Raw genomic sequence first — 23,128 nt, forward strand, 5'->3', positions numbered from 1 at the left:
TTGTGATTGTTTTAAGAATGAAAGGACCTATGAATATATTTAATAAGGAAAATAGATGAATTTTCCTTCATTCATGAAATTCAATGTGTCTTTTAAAAAAATTGATTTCCTTATTCTAATTATGTTTCTCAGGTATCTCACCTCAAATGATTGTTCTGTTTTCCAGAGTTGCTAGAGATTTTAATGGAATGCTTAAAAGATGCCAATTTAGCTGGCAATCAGATTCACCACTAGCATGTAGAAAATAAAAAAAATTATAAGTTATCTTGCACAAATAAGTATACCACTTGATATAGTATCAGATGCAATCTCTGTTAAAGTGCATTGCAATATATCAAATTATTGGGCATATATGAGCATTGGATTTCTGATTATAGTGATACAGTAAAACTTCCAAACTATTAAGGCTTTTACTGAAATAATCTGTATGAATTCTCTTTCCATTAAGTCTGTTTATGTTAACCTAAACTTCTCTCTGGTGTCCTTCTTTTTCAAATAAATCTTCAGAAAGATGCCACATTCTTTCTATGTTCCTTCTATTTAAGTTATTTTAAAAACCCTCACTAATTACATTGTCATATAAAAATGTGAACTCAGCTGTATGTTTGTGAGATTAGAGAAAATTAATATTACTACAATTATTATTTGTTTGATAATAAAGAATAATTTGAGAAGTAAATAGCCACTATGGGATAGGGAGATGGGAATCTAACTTTTTTCTTTATTTCTGAGAATTAATTTTTGGTGGATAACATTAAGGACTTGATAACATTAAGGACTTGAACTCTCAGGTTTTTCTAATGTTTAGAGCTGTGACAATCTCTGACAAACTGATAATTAGTGTGGATAGTTCTTTTTAGCAGATCCAATTGTAAAAGTGAATCAAAACGTTAAAGTACTTACATTATTCTAAAATTCAAATGTTCTGTAGAAGAATTTAAGTGACAGAACACGATTTATTGGATGTCCTAGATTTGTTAAGAACATTAAAGGCAAATGATCTTCCTCTTTTTAATTTGCATTGCTCATTTCTTCCTCCGTAAATGAATTTCTACCAAACAATATTGATCCGTACATTAACTGATGACTGTCAATGGGTCATACTTATTGCATTTTGCAAATGATAGTCAAAGTGTTAATTGCATTCTTTAAATTAAAATGGATTTTTATGTAGTGTAGAAGCTGTATTTGTATGCAACAAAATGGAGAGAAAAAGGAAAATCTATTTTCTGAATGAGAAAAAAAGATGCTCAAGCTCTACAGCAGTACAGTCTATTTGCAATATCTGATTTTTAAATGTCATCTTCAAAATAGACCTAAAAAGCAATACACAGTATAGCAAAATAGACTGTTTGATTTGATGTTTGTCTGTGGTTCTGGTGTTTATTTTTCATGATATAAAGTCATTGATATTGTTAATGAATATTTACAAGTATTTACTGTGTTCAAGATCCCATGATTCATCCTGTTAAATAATTAAAATGTATGTGTCTCCATATAGGAAGTAAGCAAAAGTGCAGTGCTTAAATTTGTAATTTCTTTTTTTAAAAGAGATGTTTTATTGCTTTGACATTTATTCATATTTGAGCTCAAGTTATTGATATATTTGATCAGTCAAAACACATCTGAAAAAAGCCCAACACATCCTTTGGACACTCACCATAGCAAAATGCTTGGAAGGCATATATACACAAAAACACACTATTCTTACATTCAAATTAGGGGAAAGAGGGCAGGTCCATTTGCAGGCACTTGAATGCGCAATCAGACAAAAACAACCCTCCTTGTAAAGGAAATTTGATGCTTTGCCTTAACATATTCTGAGCATATATTGTTTGCAGAGCACTATACTAGATCCTCAAAATAATATAAAAAATTCATTAGTTTCAATTTCTTACCAAAAGAGAGTTTTCATCTGAGTGAAGGACACAGATGTGTAGAGGATAATACAGTAGTCAACAACGGGTTCAAAATGCAGGAAGCTGTATGTGAAAGAAATGAAGACATTAACTAGGGTACTGTTTATATAGTACTAAGTTAAAAATAATAAAGCAATAGACAAACCCTGAGTAAAGTAGTCATTAGAAGAGTTTTCTCAAAGACAAAGATTATGGCTTCCTCTCAAGGGTTAGAAAGGTATCTCCAAAAGTGTTTAGTCTTCATCTGTACCTCGTATTGGAAGCCTACCCTGAGGGATTGCTCAGTACTGCTAATGAGAATGCTACATATATAATAACCAGTTTAAAAAAATCTGCTTCTCAGGACTAGTTTCACTATAAATAGAGATGTGTGTTCTAAGCATTCTAAGCAATACAGTAACTTAGTATTTTATAATCCAAGGTATATAATGGCTTTGGAGAAGGAGGGAAGGTGCAAATTTTAATAAAAACATGTATTTTAACAATGCAAAGAGGATGTCCTCTGTATTAAATAAATATAATTTATTATGGGAATTGCTGTTTAATATTTTCAGAAATAGAATATTGAAAACAACTTGTCCTACAATTTACATAATAGACATGTAGCACAGCCATTATGCACAATCAAAATCTCTCAGAATAGCCATTAATATTAATAAATGAGGTATAGTACAATTATGATTACCCTCTTGAGCTATTTAGATAATATGGATAATGGTTGTCCACCTCTTATCTTTATGTGCCTGCCTCTTGTTTAAACATGGCTAGCGGAGTAATGTTTATATTTTAGTAGAAACTTAGAATATTCTTGATGTCATATACTGCCACAGAAGAGAATAGGCTCAACATTTTAGACCCCAGTTAGACGGAAATTTCAGTTTCCAAATCTATAGCATGAGGCTTCAAAATTACCTAAGAAAACATTGTTAGTCATTTGGAGAGTTGGAAACAGAATTTTATTTTTTAAATATTTATTTATTTATTTAAGAGAAAGAGGATTGAAAGTGTGCAAGAGCAGGGAGGTGCAGAGGGAGAAGGAGAGAAAATCTCAAACAGACTCCACGCTGAGTGTGGAGCCTGAGGTGGGGCTCGATCTCACTTCTCTGAGATTACAATCTGAGCCAAAGCCAAGAGTCAGACACTCAACTACCTATGCCACCCAGGTGTCCTGGGAACAGATTTTTAAGTGCCCACACTTATAGACTGGTGTTCTTTCCTCTACGCTGTACCTTTTATTCACTTATATTAAGATAAATATCTCCATGTAATATTGGTGGGGGTATGGGTAGAAGATATTACTGAACTACTTTTCAAAATAAAAGTGTAGGCTGAATTCTAAAATCCATTCCATACCCTCCCCCAGTACCAACATCCCCCAACAGAATTGTTACAATTGAAGAACAACATTAGTACCCAAAGTCTGTAGTTTCCATTAGGGTTAACTCTTGGTGTTGTACATTCTATGGGTTTTGATAAATGAATAATGATATGTATCCACCATTGTAGTATCATATAGAGTGTTTTCACTGCCCTGAAAATCCTATGAGCTACTTATTCATCCCTGCCACCCTCTAATTCTCAGTGGTCATTGATCTTTTTTACTGTCTCCTTGGTTTTTCTTTTTCCAGATGTCATATCATTGGACTAATACAATAGCTATTTTATATTAGTTTCTTTCACTTCATAATATTCATTTACATTTCTTCCATGCCCTTTTATGGCTCAATAGCTCATTTCTTTTTAGTACTAAATAATATTCCATTACCTGGACATGCCACAGTTTATTCTCCTGCTGAAGGACATCTCGGTTTCTTCCAGGTTTTGGCAATTATAAATAAAGCTGCCATAAACATCTGTGTGCAGGTTTTAGTGCATTCATAGGTTTTCAATTCATTCCAGTAAATACCAGGGAATGGACAATTGCTGAGTTGTATGGAAAAGTATGTTTACTTATGTCAGAAACTACCACTGTCTTCTAAAGTACTATACCATTTTCAATTTTCATAAGCAATTAGGTAGCATTTTATGATTTGTTTTCATAGCAATTGCAAAAACTGTAATCCATCAATTGTTGTCTGTTTCTATATTTAATATGTGACCAAACTCTCCCCTCCATCCCTCCCTTCCTGTCTCTTCTCTCTCCTCTCCAATAGTAAGCTCCATTAGAACAGTAACTATGCACATCTTATTACCTCTTTTCTCCACACTGATACCACATAATAGATTCATTCAAAATAAATATTTATTTATCAAATGAACAAGAACATAGATGAGACTATAAATATTTTGGTGCTTACTATTTAGTAAATTTGCAATACAGATTAGGTGCAATGCCATACACCATTAAAGTTATAATGAATTCCTTTCTATAGTAATAAAGTGATGGAAAATACCATTTGAGCCATAAGCTACCATTAAAGTTAGTTATCATTGGTGAAACATTAACTATTTGCCATGCTAAGTGTTTTTGGATGCATTATGTCGTTTAGCGTTTAAAAACAAATTGTAACATAAGAATCATTGTTTACAGATTTGGAAATAGGTTAAAACACTTACGGATAGCTGGTAGATCAGAAAGGTTTTATTCTGCATTCAACTCTAGTTCCAGATCTTCTTACAATGAGCTATGCTCAAATTTCTCTTGGCAAACACAGTCACACCAAAAAGGATTTAACTCCTATAATTTCTACAAAAATTCTCTTTTATTTTTACACCAAAATTTCTTATTTCACATGGTTCTTACATTGTAACAAATGGAACTGTGCATTTTACATCTGCCAGTTTATTCTATAAATAATTAAATGCAGGCTAGGCAGCAGGAGGAAATATGATAACACACATCTACTGCATTTTTTTTTATGATAAACACCAATCTCTCTGTTTCCCTGCTTTTTCCTGGTATTGCCACTGAAAACAGCAGGATTTTACTGCTTCCCTTGCGGCCTAGGAGTCTTCTTTAATTCATAGTCAATGCACCTGGTTTAGCTTCCCCCCCCTTAATTAAAAATAAATGAAACTAAGAAAAGAGTCAATCTATAGGAAAGAATAAGACCTGTTGCTTGTCCTCCATGCAGCCCAGGGACACTAATGTTCAGCATAGCATATTTTGCTTGCTACATTTGATTTATTGTAGGTGTTAGATGGTATCCTTGTACCATAATGCTTGATTTTTTTTTTTGGTCTTACCTTATGTATCTGTTTTCATGTCATTTGCACTTACATTTCCCAAGTAAGGGAGGATTGTATGAATATTCTCAGAACGTGAAAATCAGCTTCAAAGCATTCTAACTATAAGCCTAATCTGAAAGGAGAGAGAGAACATGTATTTCCCAGTGTGTTATAGAAAATAGATGGGCTTAGTAGTGGTCAGAAGCCATCCTGTTTAATGCTTTTGTAAAATGAAGATTACACCTTTGTGTTTTAAAAGATATGCATGAAGAAAAGTATAAAATGATCAATATTGTTATGAATCATGTGTCACACATTGTGGCTATTTGGTTGACATATAATAGCAGCCCAAAGAGAGATGGACAAACAAATTATATTTATTAACAAATATGTTTTGATAGAGACATGTACACAAGATGCTATAGATGTCAAAATAAGGTAGAGAGCCCACTTGATTTGATTAAATTGGCTCAGAAAAGTGTTCCAACAGGGAGAACAAGCCTGAACAACAAGTGTGACAGGTATGATTGGGTGTAGATTGAAGTTGCCCTACAGACAATAGGAATAGAAGGTTGCAAATTATTTACAAGGAGAGCAAATGGAAGGATATGAGGGTGTGGTATTTAAAAAGACCCTTTTATTACACATATTCTTTTAGCACTTAGTATATCTATTATTGGACTTAGATTAACAGAATTATTTCAAATGTGGTTTAAGGAGTTTAACAAGAGGAGATAAAACATGAATAGAAACAACTATAATACAGATTAGAAAGAGGTTAGTGGCATAGATGTAAACAATTATGAATTATGTGGATTCAGAAGATGAAGATATTATCTCCATTGCACGAATTAGGAAACGAACCATGAAGTAAGCGTCTTTTCTCATGACCAGTAGTTGAACATCCTGTGGCTGGAAAAGATGCCCTAAACAGTCTAAGTATTTAGGGTAAGAAACAAAGTTTTGACTTTCTAGTTGCCAGCTCTCAAATGACAACTAGGAAATCCTGGATATTTACCTTGGTGAACCTATAGCTATCTATTAGTTTCATCGGTTCTTCCTGAAATAGTAAATTAGCCCAGTGTATTTGACTTCTGAGATGTTTTAATGGCTCTTTTATTTGTTTTTTTTTAAAGATTTTATTTATTCATTTGAGACACAGAGATACAGAGAGAGAGAGAGCATGAGCCCGGAGAGAGGCAGAGGGAGAGGGAGAAGGAGGTTCCCCACTGAGCCAGGAGCCTGATGTGGGGCTCGATCCCAGGACCCTGGGATCGTGACCTGAGCCAAAGGCAGACGCTTAACCATCTGAGCCACCCAGGTGCCCCAATGGCTCTTTTATTTGTATTCCTACCTACTCAGGACTCTGAATCAGGGATCAGACTCTAAGGCTGGTGATTCATAGAGAGTGGACTCAGCGTGAGAGAATTGGGAAACCACGAGAATGTTCCTGGCATTTAGAATCTCAGAGATTTAGTTGTATCAGTCACAATTTTCACTTGTAGTGAATATGATAATTATTAAATGATTCTGATATGAGTAGATTCACAATGTTGTTGTGTTGAACTCAATTAAGTCCAATCAAACACATTATTTTAATTTAAATTAAATACAGTGGTATTGCCAACATGAATTGTGCCACAGTCAAGCCTATAACTTTAAAATTCAAACTATCTCCGCTTTCAAAGCCCAATATTTCTATGTATTATTAAAAACTCACTAGTACCTCTTTGATTAGAATCAAAATAACTGACATGTAATTGAATTTATTCATTGTAGAAAATTGATAAAATACCATCCACTTAAAATTTGGAGGTACTTTATTCATATATACCTTCTATCAAAATATAGTATGTTTATTGCTATATAAATTATTTTATTTCTAAAAATTGATCTGGACTTTTTGTTTTCTTGTTTTTTTATTTTTTAAAAGATTTTATTTATTTATTTGACAGAGAGAGACAGTGAGAGAGGGAACACAAGCAGAGGGGGTGGGAGAGGGAGAAGCAGGGTCCCTGCTGAGCAGGGAGCCCGATGCAGGGCTCAATCCCAGGATCCTGGGATCTTGACCTGAGCCCAAGGTAGATGGTTTAACAGACTGAGCCACCCAGGTGCCCAAGGACTGTTGTTTGCTCTTAAAAAGCTATAGTCTACTGGGAGTACAAAATATGTCAAACAATCACAGTATAACAGATAATAGCTGCAGTTAAGGTCTGCACAATATCTCATGAAAGCGCAGAGGTGATGTATTTAAAAAATATATAAGGAACATAGAATTTCCAAAAGAATGTTGAGTTGAGTCAAAAAAGTTCTGTATACAGTTTACCTAGGTTCAGGATGGAAATATGAGACAGTGGTGGGATTCGGGAAGGAAAACAATATATGTCGACTAGTAATTATAGTATATGTGGAAAAAAGTGATAAGAAATAAGAATATGTTTTTAGAAATGACCAGTGGCTGTGTGTGCTAGGCTAAATCGTTTTTACTTTTTCCTGGGAAAGTAGTAACCCCCTGACAATTTTTTAAGCTAAGGATGTCCTAGTAAGACTTTTATTTTAAAAGATAACTCTAGGGGTGCCTGGGTGGCCCAGTCAGCTGGTAAAGTGTCTGCCTTTGCTTCAGGTCATGATCTCGGGATACTGGGTTGGAGCCCCTTGCCGTTGGGCTCCAAGCTCAGCAGGGAGTCTGCTTCTTTCTCTTCCCCTCCCTCCCCCTGCTCCTGCTCTCTCTCTTTCAAATGGATAAATAAAACTTTTTAAAAAATAAAATAATAAATAAAAGAAAACTCTGGCGTATATTCTGTAGTTAGTAAATATACTTTTAAAGGCTTGCCTCTAAAACAGTCTCTCTCAACCTTTTGCCCCATGATCCTTCTGTAGTAATATGTGTTGCCTGAACATTTGTTTCTAGTGTTAATCTTGGCTTCTCCCCTGAGCTGTGCTTTCTACTTGTCTTTCTTGAATATCTTCCAATGACCATATCAGGGAACATGTCTGATTCAGTAGAGTCCACAGGATCTTTATCCCCATGTTCATTAGTTCCCCTAGATATTGTCCCTGAAGATTAGAATCGTATAGAAAATCAATGAACCTGTATTTTCAGAGAAAATTCCACTGAAGTAAATCCCTTGAGGATCTGGTAGCCAAATTCAATGAGAGGAAATAAACTTACCTTCCAGGCAAGCACAGACCTCACTTCAAGAAAATAGAGGCCTCATTATCAGACATTGCAGAAGTGCTTATCTTATACCATAAAACTTAAATGGGGCTACTGTTTCTACTTAAATGAAAATTCCACAAATTCTTAGTGTTCTTCAGACTTTATATGGCTTTGTGGAATTATGGACCCATAGCTTTTGTTCATCATCTAGGATTTTATTTTTAATCGTTAACCTTATTTGAGAGAAAGAAAAGTAAATGATTTGAACAATTGACCAAATTCAAAAGGATTTTGAAGGGCTTTCAGCCACACACTATAATTATTCCTAGACAGAAATCCTCATTATAATCTTCCTATAGAAATGGACATTTAAAATTTTCGGAGAAGGATATTGTGGATAACCTAGAATTTAATATAAAAGAGGACCATATTGCAGAGTTCCAGGAAAGATACTCAGAAGCCATTCTGGATGTATTAACTTAAACTTGAGAGCGAGAGGTGATGATGATGATGATGAGACACACACCGAGAGAGAAATAGAAAAACATGATGCATCAAGTTCAAGGAATAGGTAGCCAATCCAGCCATATCTTTCACCCAAAAGAAGGAAGAAGAGAAATAAGTGCACAATGAGGGAATGGGAATTCCTATTGTTTTGTCAAGTCATCATGCAGGAAGAAAAGAAGTCTAGCACTATATATTTCTTGAGAGCTTACCACATTTTTCGTAGATGTTTGAGATAGAGAATAAATGCAAGTATCCATTTAGCATTAGTGCCACACATACCCTAGGCAGAGGGATAATTCATGCCATCTGTAGAACTATCTATGTGCATCCATTACAATGAGCTCTGTACAGAGGACATGCATAGATGAGACTGGCTTCTTCAGGTCTGACCACTGACCCAGCCTCCAGTTTAGATGATCATCACTGGAAAGACCCTATCACATTTAGAGTAGTACATGAGGAGGCTTTAGTTTTGGAAGTTGAATGCTTAAGCTACATCCTTCTTAGATCACAAGGTTCATATAAGTCTGTGTAAAGTTTTGGTCACATACACCATCAATAGTCTTCAGGGTTTGGAAATCAAGGAATATGTCACCAGACTATATTCCAAAATCCTGATTTCTTATCTGATAGAGTTTTTCAAAATGGATGGAGTTTTATATTCATAGGAAAAAGGAAATGGGGAAGTATCTAGATAAAATGCATTTTCAAAGGCGTGCTTTTATTTTTTTCCAACAAATATTTGGAAACTGGAAAAAACTGATCACCAACCATGTAACTATGTCCCAGACATCATACTAACCCTGGATGTTCAGTGGAGAGTGGTCAAAGGCACTTTTATTATGCTGGTAAAGACATCTAAGTCAAGTTGGTATACAAACAGTCATACAATTAACAATTCTAATTATTGGTATGGATACTACATATTGATATTATATAGGAAATTCTAGAAAACTAGAAATAAAATATTTAGTCCAGTTGTATAGTGTATCTCAATATTACATATTTTATGTCAAAATATTTTTAATATTTTATCTCTAATCATTAATATAGATTCTTTTATTATTTTCTGGGTGAATGATATCTACCTTTGAATATTATTCTCACATTCAGGTTGACACCTACTTTACCTTTCATCTCCCAATCCAGTTAGATAACCACATACAGAAATTTGCCAAGTATCCTCTACAGGACAGCAACACTGAATCAACAACTTGGAAGGTTTTTTTCCCCCTTTATCTAATCAACAAGTTGTGAGAGAAGTATACTAACTAGATGTAAATTATTCGTTATTGGTTTTGTAGACTGCACATTGATTTGTAACATGAGACCTGAGAGTTTCATGTAGTAGAATTTATATAATAAAGTTTTTATAGAGTTGGAAATGATGTAAATGATACAAAAGTTTGCCAGAAAGCAGAAATTATTTAAAAAGAACTTCAGTTTAGTAAAACTTTCCTAATGAAACATGATAGTTCTAATTAGCATAAATCAAAAGTTTCACTTTATATGAAACCGGGAAGAGTTGTTTCTTAGAACTGTAGTTGATGGGGTAACTAAGCCTATAGCACTTAGAAATGGATTTGCTTGGTTGTTTTATATTGGTTGCTCTGCCTGATGTTTCCTTCATAATTCTATAAGGAACACCATGTCATGAATTTAGCATTACAGTCATCTGAGCTGTTTCTTCCAATTATCAAAAAGATATTTCAATTTAAGAAGGTAAATATACCCTGAGTAAATTTTCAAAGAGCCTCAAGCTACAGGTAGATTAAGCCACTGTTATATAATCTGGCAAAATTAGTATATGTAAGGCAGCCAACATCATGGGTATGTGACTCGTGAGTTGCACGAGACCCTGCCATTGGAAGAGACCCACCCATACAGACACATACTTACTCTAATATCCTGCTATTGTTGACTTAATAATTAACCATTTTTCAACAAGAGGCTCTATATTTTCATTTGCACTGTTCTCCACAAACTATGTAGACAGTTTACTATATACACAATGAAATATACTAATAATGTGTATTTTGATAGTGTTGGAAAAATTCAAGCTGTCAGTTATTTTAGTAAACTTAAAAGAGTAAATTTGGCCTATCAGTTCTGAGGAAAGTAGATCAAACCACAGAATTAGATTGATGCAAAACTGGTTATTACCACTGAGTTTTTTTCTTTGCTAAATTACATGCTCCATCCCATCAAGTAGAATATAAGGATGAAGTACATTATGTCTTCAAATGTTACTGTGAATAGAAAGAGAAATAATAATCCATTAGGATATAAGTTAATTTCAAGAATAAAGATTGTTTTGCTTAGATCTTAACACATTGTTAGTGATCATTAAATTTAATTGATAGTGATGTTCATTAGGCTGGTGGAATAGAAGAATATTTTAATTTTAATATCTAAATCAACTATACTGTCACTGTTCATAACAAATGTTAAAGATGTAGCTAGAGGCAAAAAATATAGCATAGTCATTGTTGAGTATGGATTCTGGAGCCTCAGTGCCTACGTATGAATCTAGGCTCTGCCATTTTTTGCTCTACAACTAGAGAATTTGAAAGAAGGGCTATGAGATAATACTAGTTTCCTTTAAATCGTAATTTCTTAATTGAAATTATTTCAGGGTAATTCTGCCTCAGGAAATACTCATATTTGCAATTTCCTACTCTATATCCATTTCTGGGTATCTAATAAGCTTATCCAGGTTAAGTACTTTAAAAAAATCTCGATCTGCCTCTGATTCCTAACTGGTCTTCACCAGTGTTCTTCAAATTAGTAAGTGGTACCACTATTCACCCCACTGATAGGAACAAAAACTTAGGAATCATTGATTATACTTTTTTTCCCCACTCCAGACATTTAGTCTATCAGCATATATCATAGGCTCTGCTTTCCAAATATATCCTGAAAATAACCTGTAGTCACAATATCTACCATTTGTACTCCAGGCCAATATATTTCATTTCTTGCCTAGACTGCTGCTGGCTTCCAACTGATATCCCAGCTTCCATTCTTTCCTTTTCTCCAAAATCCCTTAAGAGTCTACTATATACATAACATTAACTTAATCCTTTCATAATATAAATCAAACCATATCATTTTTTACTCTAAATATCAAATATTCCAATGGCTTCCCATCACTCTAAGAATTAATTCCAAATTCAACAACAAACAAATTATCTTATATGATCTCATTCCTGCCTATGTCTGTGACCTCACTTCTCTCCACAGATGTCTTTCTATTAATCTCTTTATTCACACTGCCCACCTTGTTGTTTTTCAAACATACAAAGCATGTTCCTGCCTCAGGGCCTTGTACCACCATTCTGTTTGCCTTGAATGCTCTTTCCTCAGATACTCACATTATTTCAGATCCCTGATCAGAAAAGACTTCCCTGGCCATTCCCTCTAAAAGAGTTCTCCTTATTTTTCCTTATTATTTATCTTGCAAAATTTTTGTCTTTAAGCCCCTTATTACTAATTGGTATTAATTAATTAATTCTGATTCTTTTACTAAAATACAAGCTGTGTAATTCCCAGCACTTGCAACAATCACTGACACCTAGCAGTTGATCAATAAATATTTGTCAAGTAAAGGCAGAAGCCTACACAGTGTCCATGGAAAGTGGATGGCCTATCCTCATAAAGCTCTGATTCAAAATATCTTATTTGCATTGTTTTCCTCAAATATAGATTCAGAAAGAAAATTATATTTTTTAAAGTCATGAAGTTTTGTAAAAATGACTATCTTCATCTTCGCACATATTCCATTTCAATAAGTACCAGTAAGTCATTATGGTATTCATAGTAGGTACTCAATACCTATTTGACAGATGAAAGGTGAGTGAATGACAGATGTATTGGCAAAATAATTAAATTAGGGTAACTACGAAGTTAGGAAAGAAATATACAAAATTCAGGTTTACTGAAATAAAGCTAAATATTTGAAATACTTATATCCTTCAGTGTAATCAAGTAGTTTTGGAAAAAGAAATGTCCAGCTACTTATGAGGTATTTTGTTTGGTTTAATTTTCTTATAACTAACAAAAAATATTATCAGAATTACCAAGTGAGGGAAAGATTGATATACTTATTAGGGAAATGCTGGTTGGCATAACAATAACCTCTAAAATTGTTCTAGATTAAATTTGTTTTCCATTCTTATGAAGTCCAAGTGAGTGTTTCTGATTTCAGATATTCTCCTTCAAAGAGAGATCTCTGGATCTGGGCTACTTCCTTTTTGTGGTTCCCCTATCATTAACATGTGTTCTCTGAAGTCACCACATAGAGGAAGAAGCTGGAGTTTCATACATAGCAGTTTCTTGTGGATCAATCTGAGAGTGGCACACTTCATGACCATTCACATCTCATTGGTTAGAAGTAAATCACATGGTCACACATAAACCCAGGAGTGACTAAGACATATAGTCCAAGAGGAAGAAGAAATAGGTTTAGTGAACATATAGTAAGCTTTACCATGCAGTTTGGGGTTTAACTAAGGAAAATATAGAAGTTTCTCTAAGATAAATTGTGTTGGCCTGTATGTGTATGTGTGTGTGTTGGGGGAGGGAAGTCAAACAATTAAAATATTAAAATTTATTTGGAGAAACATTTAATTTTTAAAAAGGTTTTATGATTTTATTATTATTGGTAATTGAGACTATAACAAGATGTTTCCTATCAAGCTCAGAATTAGGAAAATAAATTCGCCTTTGAGACTTAACTCTGAGAACAGCACATGATGGATGTGAGCCCAGACATACAACATAGGAAAGAGAAAGTACGGCTTTCTGTCTGCTAGACTTAAGTGTCACCCAGAAGAATGAATGTATTAACACATCCAGTGATAATAATAGTCGACAATATTAGAGAACATATCAGAATCGTAGAGACAAATGTTAGCAGTGCCAATGCAAAGTTGTCTAAGAATAGTTTAGTCGATGAATATCAAGCATTCTAGATCGTTCTTATGGCAATATCCTAGCTTTACACCATTAAGCATTTGAATCACCTTGTTTTACATGTTCTGATCTAATGCACATCAGGGAAATCTGTGATTCTCATGTAGCTATGCTGACACGAAGAAAACTTGTTGATTATGGGGCATTTGAGGATCCCTTAACCCTGTGGTGGTGATTTCTCAAAGTAGATAATGACGGCTTATGGTTCAAATTTAGTAGGAAAATGTTGACCATGCAAATATTTATGAGTTGTATAACAGCTACATTTTCACCATAAACTAGTACATTGGCATTCTGATCTCTATTCTAGTTTTATATGCATTTTCACCAATCTGTGAATTCTTTCCAAGGCTTGTTGCTTACCCTTGAGTGGAGAAAAGGACAAATCTCTTGGTCCTTAATATGTGGAATCACAAAGTATATCTTTTCTTGCTGTTTCTTTTATCACTTTTTCTTCACTTTTTACTCATTTCTACATGTTAGCTTTTTAAAGTGGTTATATAACATCGAGAATCCTCTGACATTATAAATACTTTCCAGGTGTGAGTTAAAAGTGAATACAGAATTTATAACTGAAATAAATGACAAAAGGATATCTAAAGCAAAATTTACATTTTGTGCGAATTAGATACAATCTTGGACAAATACTAGCACAGTGAAATAGGGATACCTACCAAATATGTCCTTAGTGTTAGGAAATAGGCTTGCATAACCATTTTTAAATAATACCTGATTGTATTTTCTTAAAGTTCAAAATCTACAAATAGTATAACTAAGTTTTAATTCTATATTTAAAGGAGACCCCCCAATACAATTGCACTTACTTATGTATGTATCACAATTCTCTTCCTTATGAGCTAAAAACAATTTCTTTATGTAGATAATATCTTATAAGTATATAGCAGAAATAGGCTATTCACATAAAACAAACTATATAAGGATCATTGCTCTGTAAGCCAATACAAATTAAAATGATTCAAATACCACAAGAAAATGTTTTCAAATTATCTGTTGCATACACTGCATTTTATATTAGCTTCCAACTAAATATGACATTTAGAGCAGAAAAGTTTATAATTTGTAAAGAAGCTTTTAGATCCATATTGACTACCATACAGTACGAATTTTTCATTGGAAAAAAAATCCTAGAACAAAATATGAAGTAGTATTTTGGCTTAAAATTAAAAGAATTAAGAATAAATTTAGGCATTCAATTGAGCATATCCAAATTTTGAAGGATTAAACTAATTTTTAAATTCAGATAAAATTTACTGTAGAGATTTTATTTTCAAGCGAAATAAGGCAATGATTTGAACTATCTAATATGACTATGAAAATACCTCAAAACTAACTTAGAAAGTTCTCTCCCAGGGACAAAGAAACTGTGAGCTTAACTATGGTAACTATCATGTGCAGACCTGCTCCACTGGGCTTTTTTGTGGTGATGAAATAGGGAGCATTACCCGTTTACCTCCCATCTCTCAAAGAACCGATGTCATTTCTACACAAACAAATACAGTACCTGCTTCTGACACTTCAATCAGTAGCTTTCCATCAGCAAGGGCTACAAGACTATGGACCATAATGACTACTTACCCAGTTGATCCAGGTAAGTAGATGAGAGTAAGATACGGAGAAGATTGAATTTCATATAGTTGTGAATTGAAACATATTTTCTGACATTTCAAATCTTTATTTTTCTGTGATACATGATTTTTCAAGGGTATAAAATTGTTTTAGGATTCTTGTTGGTTATGTTTCATGTTTAAAGTTTTGGTTTAAGAATATTGATGTTCTTTGCTAATAAATGCTCTCTCTGAAACAGTACAAAAAATTCTCATTAATATCTTTATTATGGTATGTAAAGTTTGGTAGATAACTGGCCCCCAGTCCCAGCTGATTTTAACTATCAGTGAAATTTATTTTAAAAGACCCTGTGGGGCGCCTGGGTGGCTCAGCCATTAAGCATCTGCCTTCGGCTCAGGTCATGATCCTGGGGTCCTGGGATCGAGCCCTGCATCGGGCTCCGCGCTCAGCGGGAAGCCTGCTTCTCCCTCCCCCACTTTTCCTGCTTGTGTTCCCTCTCTCTGTCTCCCTCTGTCAAGTAAATAAGTAAAAAATCTTTAAAAAAAAAAAGACCTTGTACTACTTACTTTATTGTATCTTTATTTAACACTGTCTGAATCATTATATGTAAATTTATATTCCTATTAATTTATTGGAAAATTTTTTTAATCTGGGTTTCTTTCCTACTTTGAAGTATTTTGACATGTTGGATATGTTTCAATATGTCTTATTTAATTTACTAAATCAAATGATGCCATATTGCAAATAGTACATCGTATGTTAAATTCCAAATTCACTCTTTATATAGTCAGTGTCACTAAGGATAATAGAATAAGAATTGTAGCCATTAACAAGGTATTCTTTGTTTAAGAAAAATATTTTTGAAGGCTATTGGATAATAAGCAGAAAGGTAGTCTGCCCTATTTTTTGTCTTCATAATTTCAGTTCTTTTAAAGACTTAAGTTGACGTATAAGGTTATCAAATATAAAGAATATTGTACCTATTTGGAAAGTAAAATGATACTTCTAATATTTCTAAACCAATATGTTATATGTTCATTGATTCTATCAATGGCAGAGTTGCAATTTTTCATGCATTATTATTCAAAGGGGTCATTTGGGTTGGGATATGTCAATTATTTTTTCTCTTTGTAAATGCTCATTCCTTGTGTGTATAAATATAAAAATATAAATATAAAATAAAGAGTATATATTGCTTTTCTTTATAACTGGAGTATAATTGAAATACAAATCCTATTATTTTCAGGTATATATCGTTGTGTTTTGAAATTTTATACATTATTAAATGATCCCATGACAAATCTAGTTACCATCTGTCATCATACAAAGTTGCTATATTATTGACTACATTCCCTTATGTTGTACATTATATCCCCATGACTTATTTATTTTATAACTGGAAGTTTGTACTTAATCCCCTTTTCTATTTTGCCCTGTCCACTCAGCCCTCCTTCCTCTGGTAACCAAATTTATTCCCTGTATCTATGAGTATGTTTCTCTTTTGTATGTTCATTTGTTTTTAGATTCCACATGTAAATAAAATCATACATTTGTCTTTCTCTGTCTGACTTCTTTCACTGAGCATAATACCCTCTAAGTTCATCCATGTTTTCACAAATGGCAAGATTCCATTCCCTTTATGGCTGAGTAATATTCCATTGTATATTATATCATATCTTCTTCATCCATCCATCAATGGACAATGCAATTTAGATTGCATCCATATTTTGAATATTGCATATAATGCTTCAGTGAGCATAGAAGTGTATATATCTCTTTGAATTGGTGTTTTCACTTTTTCCAGATAAATATCCAGAAGTGGAATTGCTGGATTGTATGGTATTTCTACTTTTAATTTTTTAGGATATTCCATATTGTTTTCCATAGTGGCTACACCAATTTACATTCTCATCAACAGTGTACAAAAGTTCCCTTTCCTACACATCCTCACCAACACTTGTTTTTTGTTGCCTTTTTGATAGCAATCTGACAGATGTGAGGTGATATTTCATTGTAGTTTTGATCTGCATTTCTGTTCTGATTAGTGATATTAAGTATTTTTTTCATGTGCCTATTGGGCCATCTATATGTCTTCTTTGGAAAAATGTCTGTTCAAGTCCTCTGTACATTTTTTTTTAAGTAGGCTCCATGCCCAGTGTGGAGCCCAAATCAAGGCTTGAGCTCACAACCACGAAAGACCTGAGCTGAGATCAAGAGTCGGACGCTTAACGACTGAGCCACCCAGGCACCGCATCCTTTGCCCATTTTTAATCAGTTTGTTCTCTTGATACTCAGTTCTGGAAAATCTCTATATATTTTGAATATGAACTCCTTATCAGATGTGTGATTCATAAATATCTTCTCCCATTCAGTAGGTTGCCTTTCTTGTGTTGTTGATGGTTTCTTTCATTGTGCAAAAGCTTTTTAGTGTGATGTAGAACCATTTGTTTATTTTAGTTTTTGTTGCCCTTGCCTAAGGAGTCTAGTCCAAAAAAATATTGCTAAGACTGATGTCAAACAGCTTCCTGCCTATCTTTTCTTCTAGTTTAATGGTTTTGGGTCTTACATTTAAATCTTTAGTCCATTTGAATTTATTATATGGTGTAAGGTAGCAGTCTGGTTTCATTTTTTGCATGTAGCCATCCACTTTTCCCAGCACCATTTTTTGAAGAGACTATCTTTTCCCCATTGTATATTCTTGCTTCCTTTGTCATAGATTAATTGACTATATATGAGTGGGCTTATTTCTGGGCTCCCTACTGTATTCCATTGATCTATGTGCTTGTTTTCATGCCAGTACCATACTACAGCTTTATAGTATAGTTTTAACATTAGGGCACAAGATACCTCCAGTTTTGTTCTTCTTTCTCAAGATTATATAACACAATTTGTTTTACTTTAGCCCTCCATGGATTGTGAATAATAGGAGTCTTTGCATTTATGCAGTTTGTGAAGTCAGTAAACTTACTCATACACTTTCATTAGAAACATGATTTACAGAGCCTTCTGTCTGCATGTAATGGGTATGAGGTGGCAGAGCAATTTGTACAAGATTCAGCCCAAGGCCAAAGTTGCTCATTTTTAGTTCACTTCTCTGATTCTTTTTTTTCCCTTTTTCTTCTCTGAAGGTCCAAAACAGACAGACATTATCAAGCATGATGTTCTCCCAAGCACTGGTTTGGCAGCATTAAGTATTGGCATATCTTTTGAAAGCTTTTTACTCAAAGAACTGATTTCCACTAGAGAGCTCTCAGCCAAATACAGTCTTCGTTCTTCCGCAGATGTTTTCTCTTCTCAGTTTCTGAATTTTGGTGTTCATGACCCAGCACAAATTGTCTGGGGCAAAACATCCTTATCACATATGCCTATCCGAACTTCAGTAGCCATACCAGGATTCCTTTTCCCCAGTAGGGGAGAGAGGACCCCATTTATCATCTCTTCTCTCATGACAGATTCTATTTTTCCTACAGAATCTTTATTATTTGAGAACAATCAGACTACTGCCTTATCTACTACCACAATGAGTTCAGCAATTACTGGCATTCCAGGGGCTGATATTAAGTTAAACAGGCACTCATTACTCTCCCGTGGATCCTGCTCACAACTGCTTCTACAAGTGCACCTCCAATTGTCTCTAGGGGGGCTCAAGAGGATATTGAAGAATATTCAGCTATTTCCTTGATTTCAAAAAGAGAGTACTGGAGATTGCTGAGCTCCTCAATGTCTCCCATTTCTCCTGCTAAGATAATTATATCTAAACAGGTAGCCATCGAAACTCATCAACTCTGTACCAATTCACTACACAAGCCTCCATTCCCAGTGAATACCAGGTTATTACTGAAGCATCTAGCAACCAGAGACTCACAAACATCAAATCACAGGCTGCTGATTCTTTAAGTGAATTAAGCCAAACATGTGCGACATGTTCTATGACTGAAATAAAATCCTCTCATGAATTCTCAGATCAAGTTTTGCATAGCAAACAGTCCTACTTTTATGAGACATTCTGGATGAACTCAGCGATATTAGCCAGCTGGTATGCACTAATGGGAATTCAAACTATCACTTCTGGGCATTCGTTTTCTTCTGCTACTGAAATAACACCATCAGCGGCGTTCACAGAGCTGTCATCTTTATTTCCTTCTAAAAAGAGTACAAAAAGAAGGATTTTATCCTCATCCTTGGAAGAATCCATTACCCTATCAAGTAATTTGGTTGTTAATTTATGTTTGAATAAGATTTATTTATCCATTGTCCCTTCACAAACTGCCTCTTCAAAACTGATGAATACTGACTTGACTTCAAAACTGGCTACTGATGATTCTTCTGTGTTAGAAAATGTTTTAAAACTATTGACAATAGGACATTATGGTGTAACCATGGGCCCCACTGAGATACTGAATCAAGACAATTTATTGGGTGTGCAAGAGAGTAAAGGATCTCGTCAACAGTCCAAACTTCACACACATGATACCTCTCTAGATTTTGAATTAAATTTACAGAATCAGCCAGAAACTGTACGTTCAAGTGACCTTGAAAACAACCTGCTTCCTTACAAGGACTCGATGCCTGATTTTTCAGAAGTAACATCTAATGTCGAATTTTATGCAGTTTCAGCAACTCAGTCACTTCCAATACAGCCTTCTTTCTCCATGTCTGTACTGATGCCAGATTGGACATCTTATACAGATTATCTGACCTTAACATCTGATTTAAAAGAAGGACTCAGAACTTCTTCAGAGTGGTCCAAATGGGAACTTCAGCCTAGTATGCATGATTGGGAATCTCCTGATGCAAGCCAGAGGCTTCCCATCACTAGATCTCTTACTTTATCTTCTCCAGAGTTCATTCCTCTTCAGCTGATGATTTCTGGTGAGTTTCTCAGTTTCAGTTCAGTAAACTTTTAGAAACGAGTTTCTTTTCTGTGGAAGAGAAAGAGCCTGTCGTGGTCACCAGGTGCTCTAAACAGCCTCTTTGTAATCAGGGTAGCAGCCAGTTCAGTGGGGATGGCACATGCTGTTGCACCTGACACAGATGGCTATTCTTTATGCACTGCCACAAAGGCTACCAGATCAATACAGGAGTATGTTGGAGACAGCTACACTGCTGGCAAACAACCAGAAACTGAACTAGTTCAATTCATTACAATAGATCTTTCAAAGTTTAGGAATAACTTTTATTATTCTCATTTCTTGAAATAGATTCTTTGTCAGGTGGAACACAATATAACATACACTAACATTTTTTTTTTTCAGTGTAGTATTTTTCTTTTAATGGGAAGATGAGGAAATCAAGGGAACTTTATTGGGTATTGCCATCCTACATAGTGTGGTTTATCATTGTTTAATGCAAAGCTGTGATGCTTTCATTATATATAACTCAGAATATAAATTAAATTCATGACCTTTATTTGACAAAAATCTATATAAAAATTGAAACAAGATAGTATACCATGTGTAAGTTTGAATTAAGTCTTGAAATAATTAACGAAAAGCTACTTTTCCTAGATAACTATTCTTATTTTATTTTATTTATTTTTTTAAAGATTTTATTAATTTATTTGAGAGAGAATGAGAGATAGAGAGCACGAGAGGGAAGAGGGTCAGAGGGAGAAGCAGACTCCCCGCCGAGCCGGGAGCCCGATGCGGGACTCAATCCCAGGACTCCAGGATCATGACCTGAGCCGAAGGCAGTCGCCCAACCAACTGAGCCACCCAGGCGCCCCAACTATTCTTATTTTAAAGCATATTAGAAATTATTAGTCTCTTCTACCCTTGTAATTACTGTCAAATTGGGAAACATGCAAAAAAAAAAGTTTAAGTAATTGTATTTGGCAAAAAGAGGGTATTTTTTCATTATGTAAAGAAGTTCTATCTTGTGGAATTTCAAGTGTAATTGTGGCAGTGAAGTTATTTTTCCTTCAATGAGAAATTTATAGATTTTGTGTATTACATATGCATATTTATAGAGTTTATGTGTATGTTTAGGTGTATAATCTGTGGCTGGCAACTCAGTAATATAAAAGACCAAATCTTACCTGTGGTATGTCCAGTGTGATATGATTTTCTTACAAAGTTTCTAAAAATAACATAAATTTTAATTACAAATTTAAATGTATTTTCCTTGTGCTTTTACAAGACAGTAGCTTGTTTTATAACAGTTAAGACTCATTAACAATACCTAATACATCACTTCTCACATATAAATGCAGCAGAGTTACATCTTCTCCTCTCATACAATGAGTCCCATAACCATCCCTTGGAAATAATCGGGATACAAACTGTCCATTTCCAGGAAATCAAATCCTAAGTTTACCTTTATCAACAAAACCTTGTCACATTCCGTTTTTCCCATCCTCTCATTCCAACTGCAAACACTCTTTGGTGATTTTGAACGTTCCAATTCTGCTACTATTCTTCCAGTTTCCCTTGCCTCCCTAATTATTTTAGATATGCTAATCAATAATTTACAAGGCACTTGCTGGCCAGTATGTTCACCCACTGTGTTGGCCAGGGTCAAATCAGGGAATCGAGAGCACACTCCAGTTGAGTACTTGGGAAGAGTTTATAAAAAAAATTTATTTACAAAGATATGGGTAGAGTTTATGGAAAACAATGAGGGGCAGTATGGTTCTGATGGGACTAGTAACAGCAGAACATCATTACTACCTTTAGCCCTGAAGGGATCAAAGGAAGAGCAGTTATCAGGACCCATAAAGAAGAAAGCTACCAGTTTACAGATACTGCAGCATTTAGGGAGAGAACACAGGCAATCCAAAGCAAACCAGTCAGGAGTAGACCAGGAGATAATATACCCAACTTTATTCTCCTCTTGTCTTCTAGACTCCTGCAGGTGCTCCCCATTGACCAAACCCATTCAGTAGCTGAAAATCATCTTTCAAAACATATCTACACATCTATCTAATCTCTTCGTGTAAAGAAAAGGGAGACTACGCCATAGTAGAATGGCCTGCAGTGTTAAAATCTTGACTAGGTTCCAGGTTCCATGACACTGCTAAAATATAGAACAGGCATGTAACTGATAAAGAGGGAATTTGCTCTATCTGTTTCTAAAGTGAACCATTGAATCCTACTACTTCCTCTCGACATGAGACTTCCATCCTAGGAAAGTATAAAAGGTAGAAAGCTCATAATTCTGGGCTCCCTTGCTCTGATGGATTCCTCATATTTCACGGGTGGCTAGGAGAAAAGTGATGATCTGGGTAATCTCTTGTGATGGGCAAAATGAGGCATCATGGAACCGCAGCCATCAATATGCTTCCTAGAGTTTTGTGTAACTTTTGAAGTGTATGATGGCTGGTTCTGTAATATAATGACATCTATTAAATTGAATTGAAGTTGTCTTTGTCAGCCATCCTCTAAATCAAACCAGTCTTTGTGGTTTTGTTTAATTTATGAAGCAAGTAAAGTTTAAGAGGAAAAAAAGTGGGGGGGGGGGACACCTGGCTGACTCAGTCGGTAGAGCATGCAATGAGTTCAACCTAATTGTTGGTCTTAGAGATTATTTAAGGAAATTTTAAAGATTATTTGTTTAAAAAGGGAGAAAAAAAAGAACATTATTTAGCAGTTTGGTGTGATTTTCCTCTAGCAATATAATTCTCTATTTTTTCTACCAGTTAAGAAGGATTTAAGAGAGAACAGCCAGAGCTTCCTGATCCAAAGATTTTCTAATAGCAATGGATGACAAAAATAGTACTGAAATGAAATTTTATATATGAGTTCCATTTATTCCATACATAGTTGTAAAATTCTAAGTTAAAAAAATTCAATATAGTATACATAACATTCTAATA

At 34.5% G+C, this 23,128-nt stretch overlaps 1 protein-coding gene across 1 annotated transcript in view; it reads left to right on the top strand.

The window, feature by feature from the left end:
* Positions 1 to 23,128, top strand: part of EYS (eyes shut homolog) — a 1,577,782-nt gene that overhangs the window by 798,997 nt on the left and 755,657 nt on the right. Inside the window, 4 exon segments of the mRNA XM_027604057.2 lie at positions 15,145 to 15,337; positions 18,444 to 18,905; positions 18,908 to 19,084; positions 19,087 to 20,187. Of these exon segments, the coding sequence (XP_027459858.2) occupies positions 15,145 to 15,337; positions 18,444 to 18,905; positions 18,908 to 19,084; positions 19,087 to 20,187 (1,933 nt within the window).

Source organism: Zalophus californianus, chromosome 7, assembly GCF_009762305.2.
Source record: "Zalophus californianus isolate mZalCal1 chromosome 7, mZalCal1.pri.v2, whole genome shotgun sequence".
Classification (NCBI taxonomy): Eukaryota; Metazoa; Chordata; class Mammalia; order Carnivora; family Otariidae; genus Zalophus; species Zalophus californianus.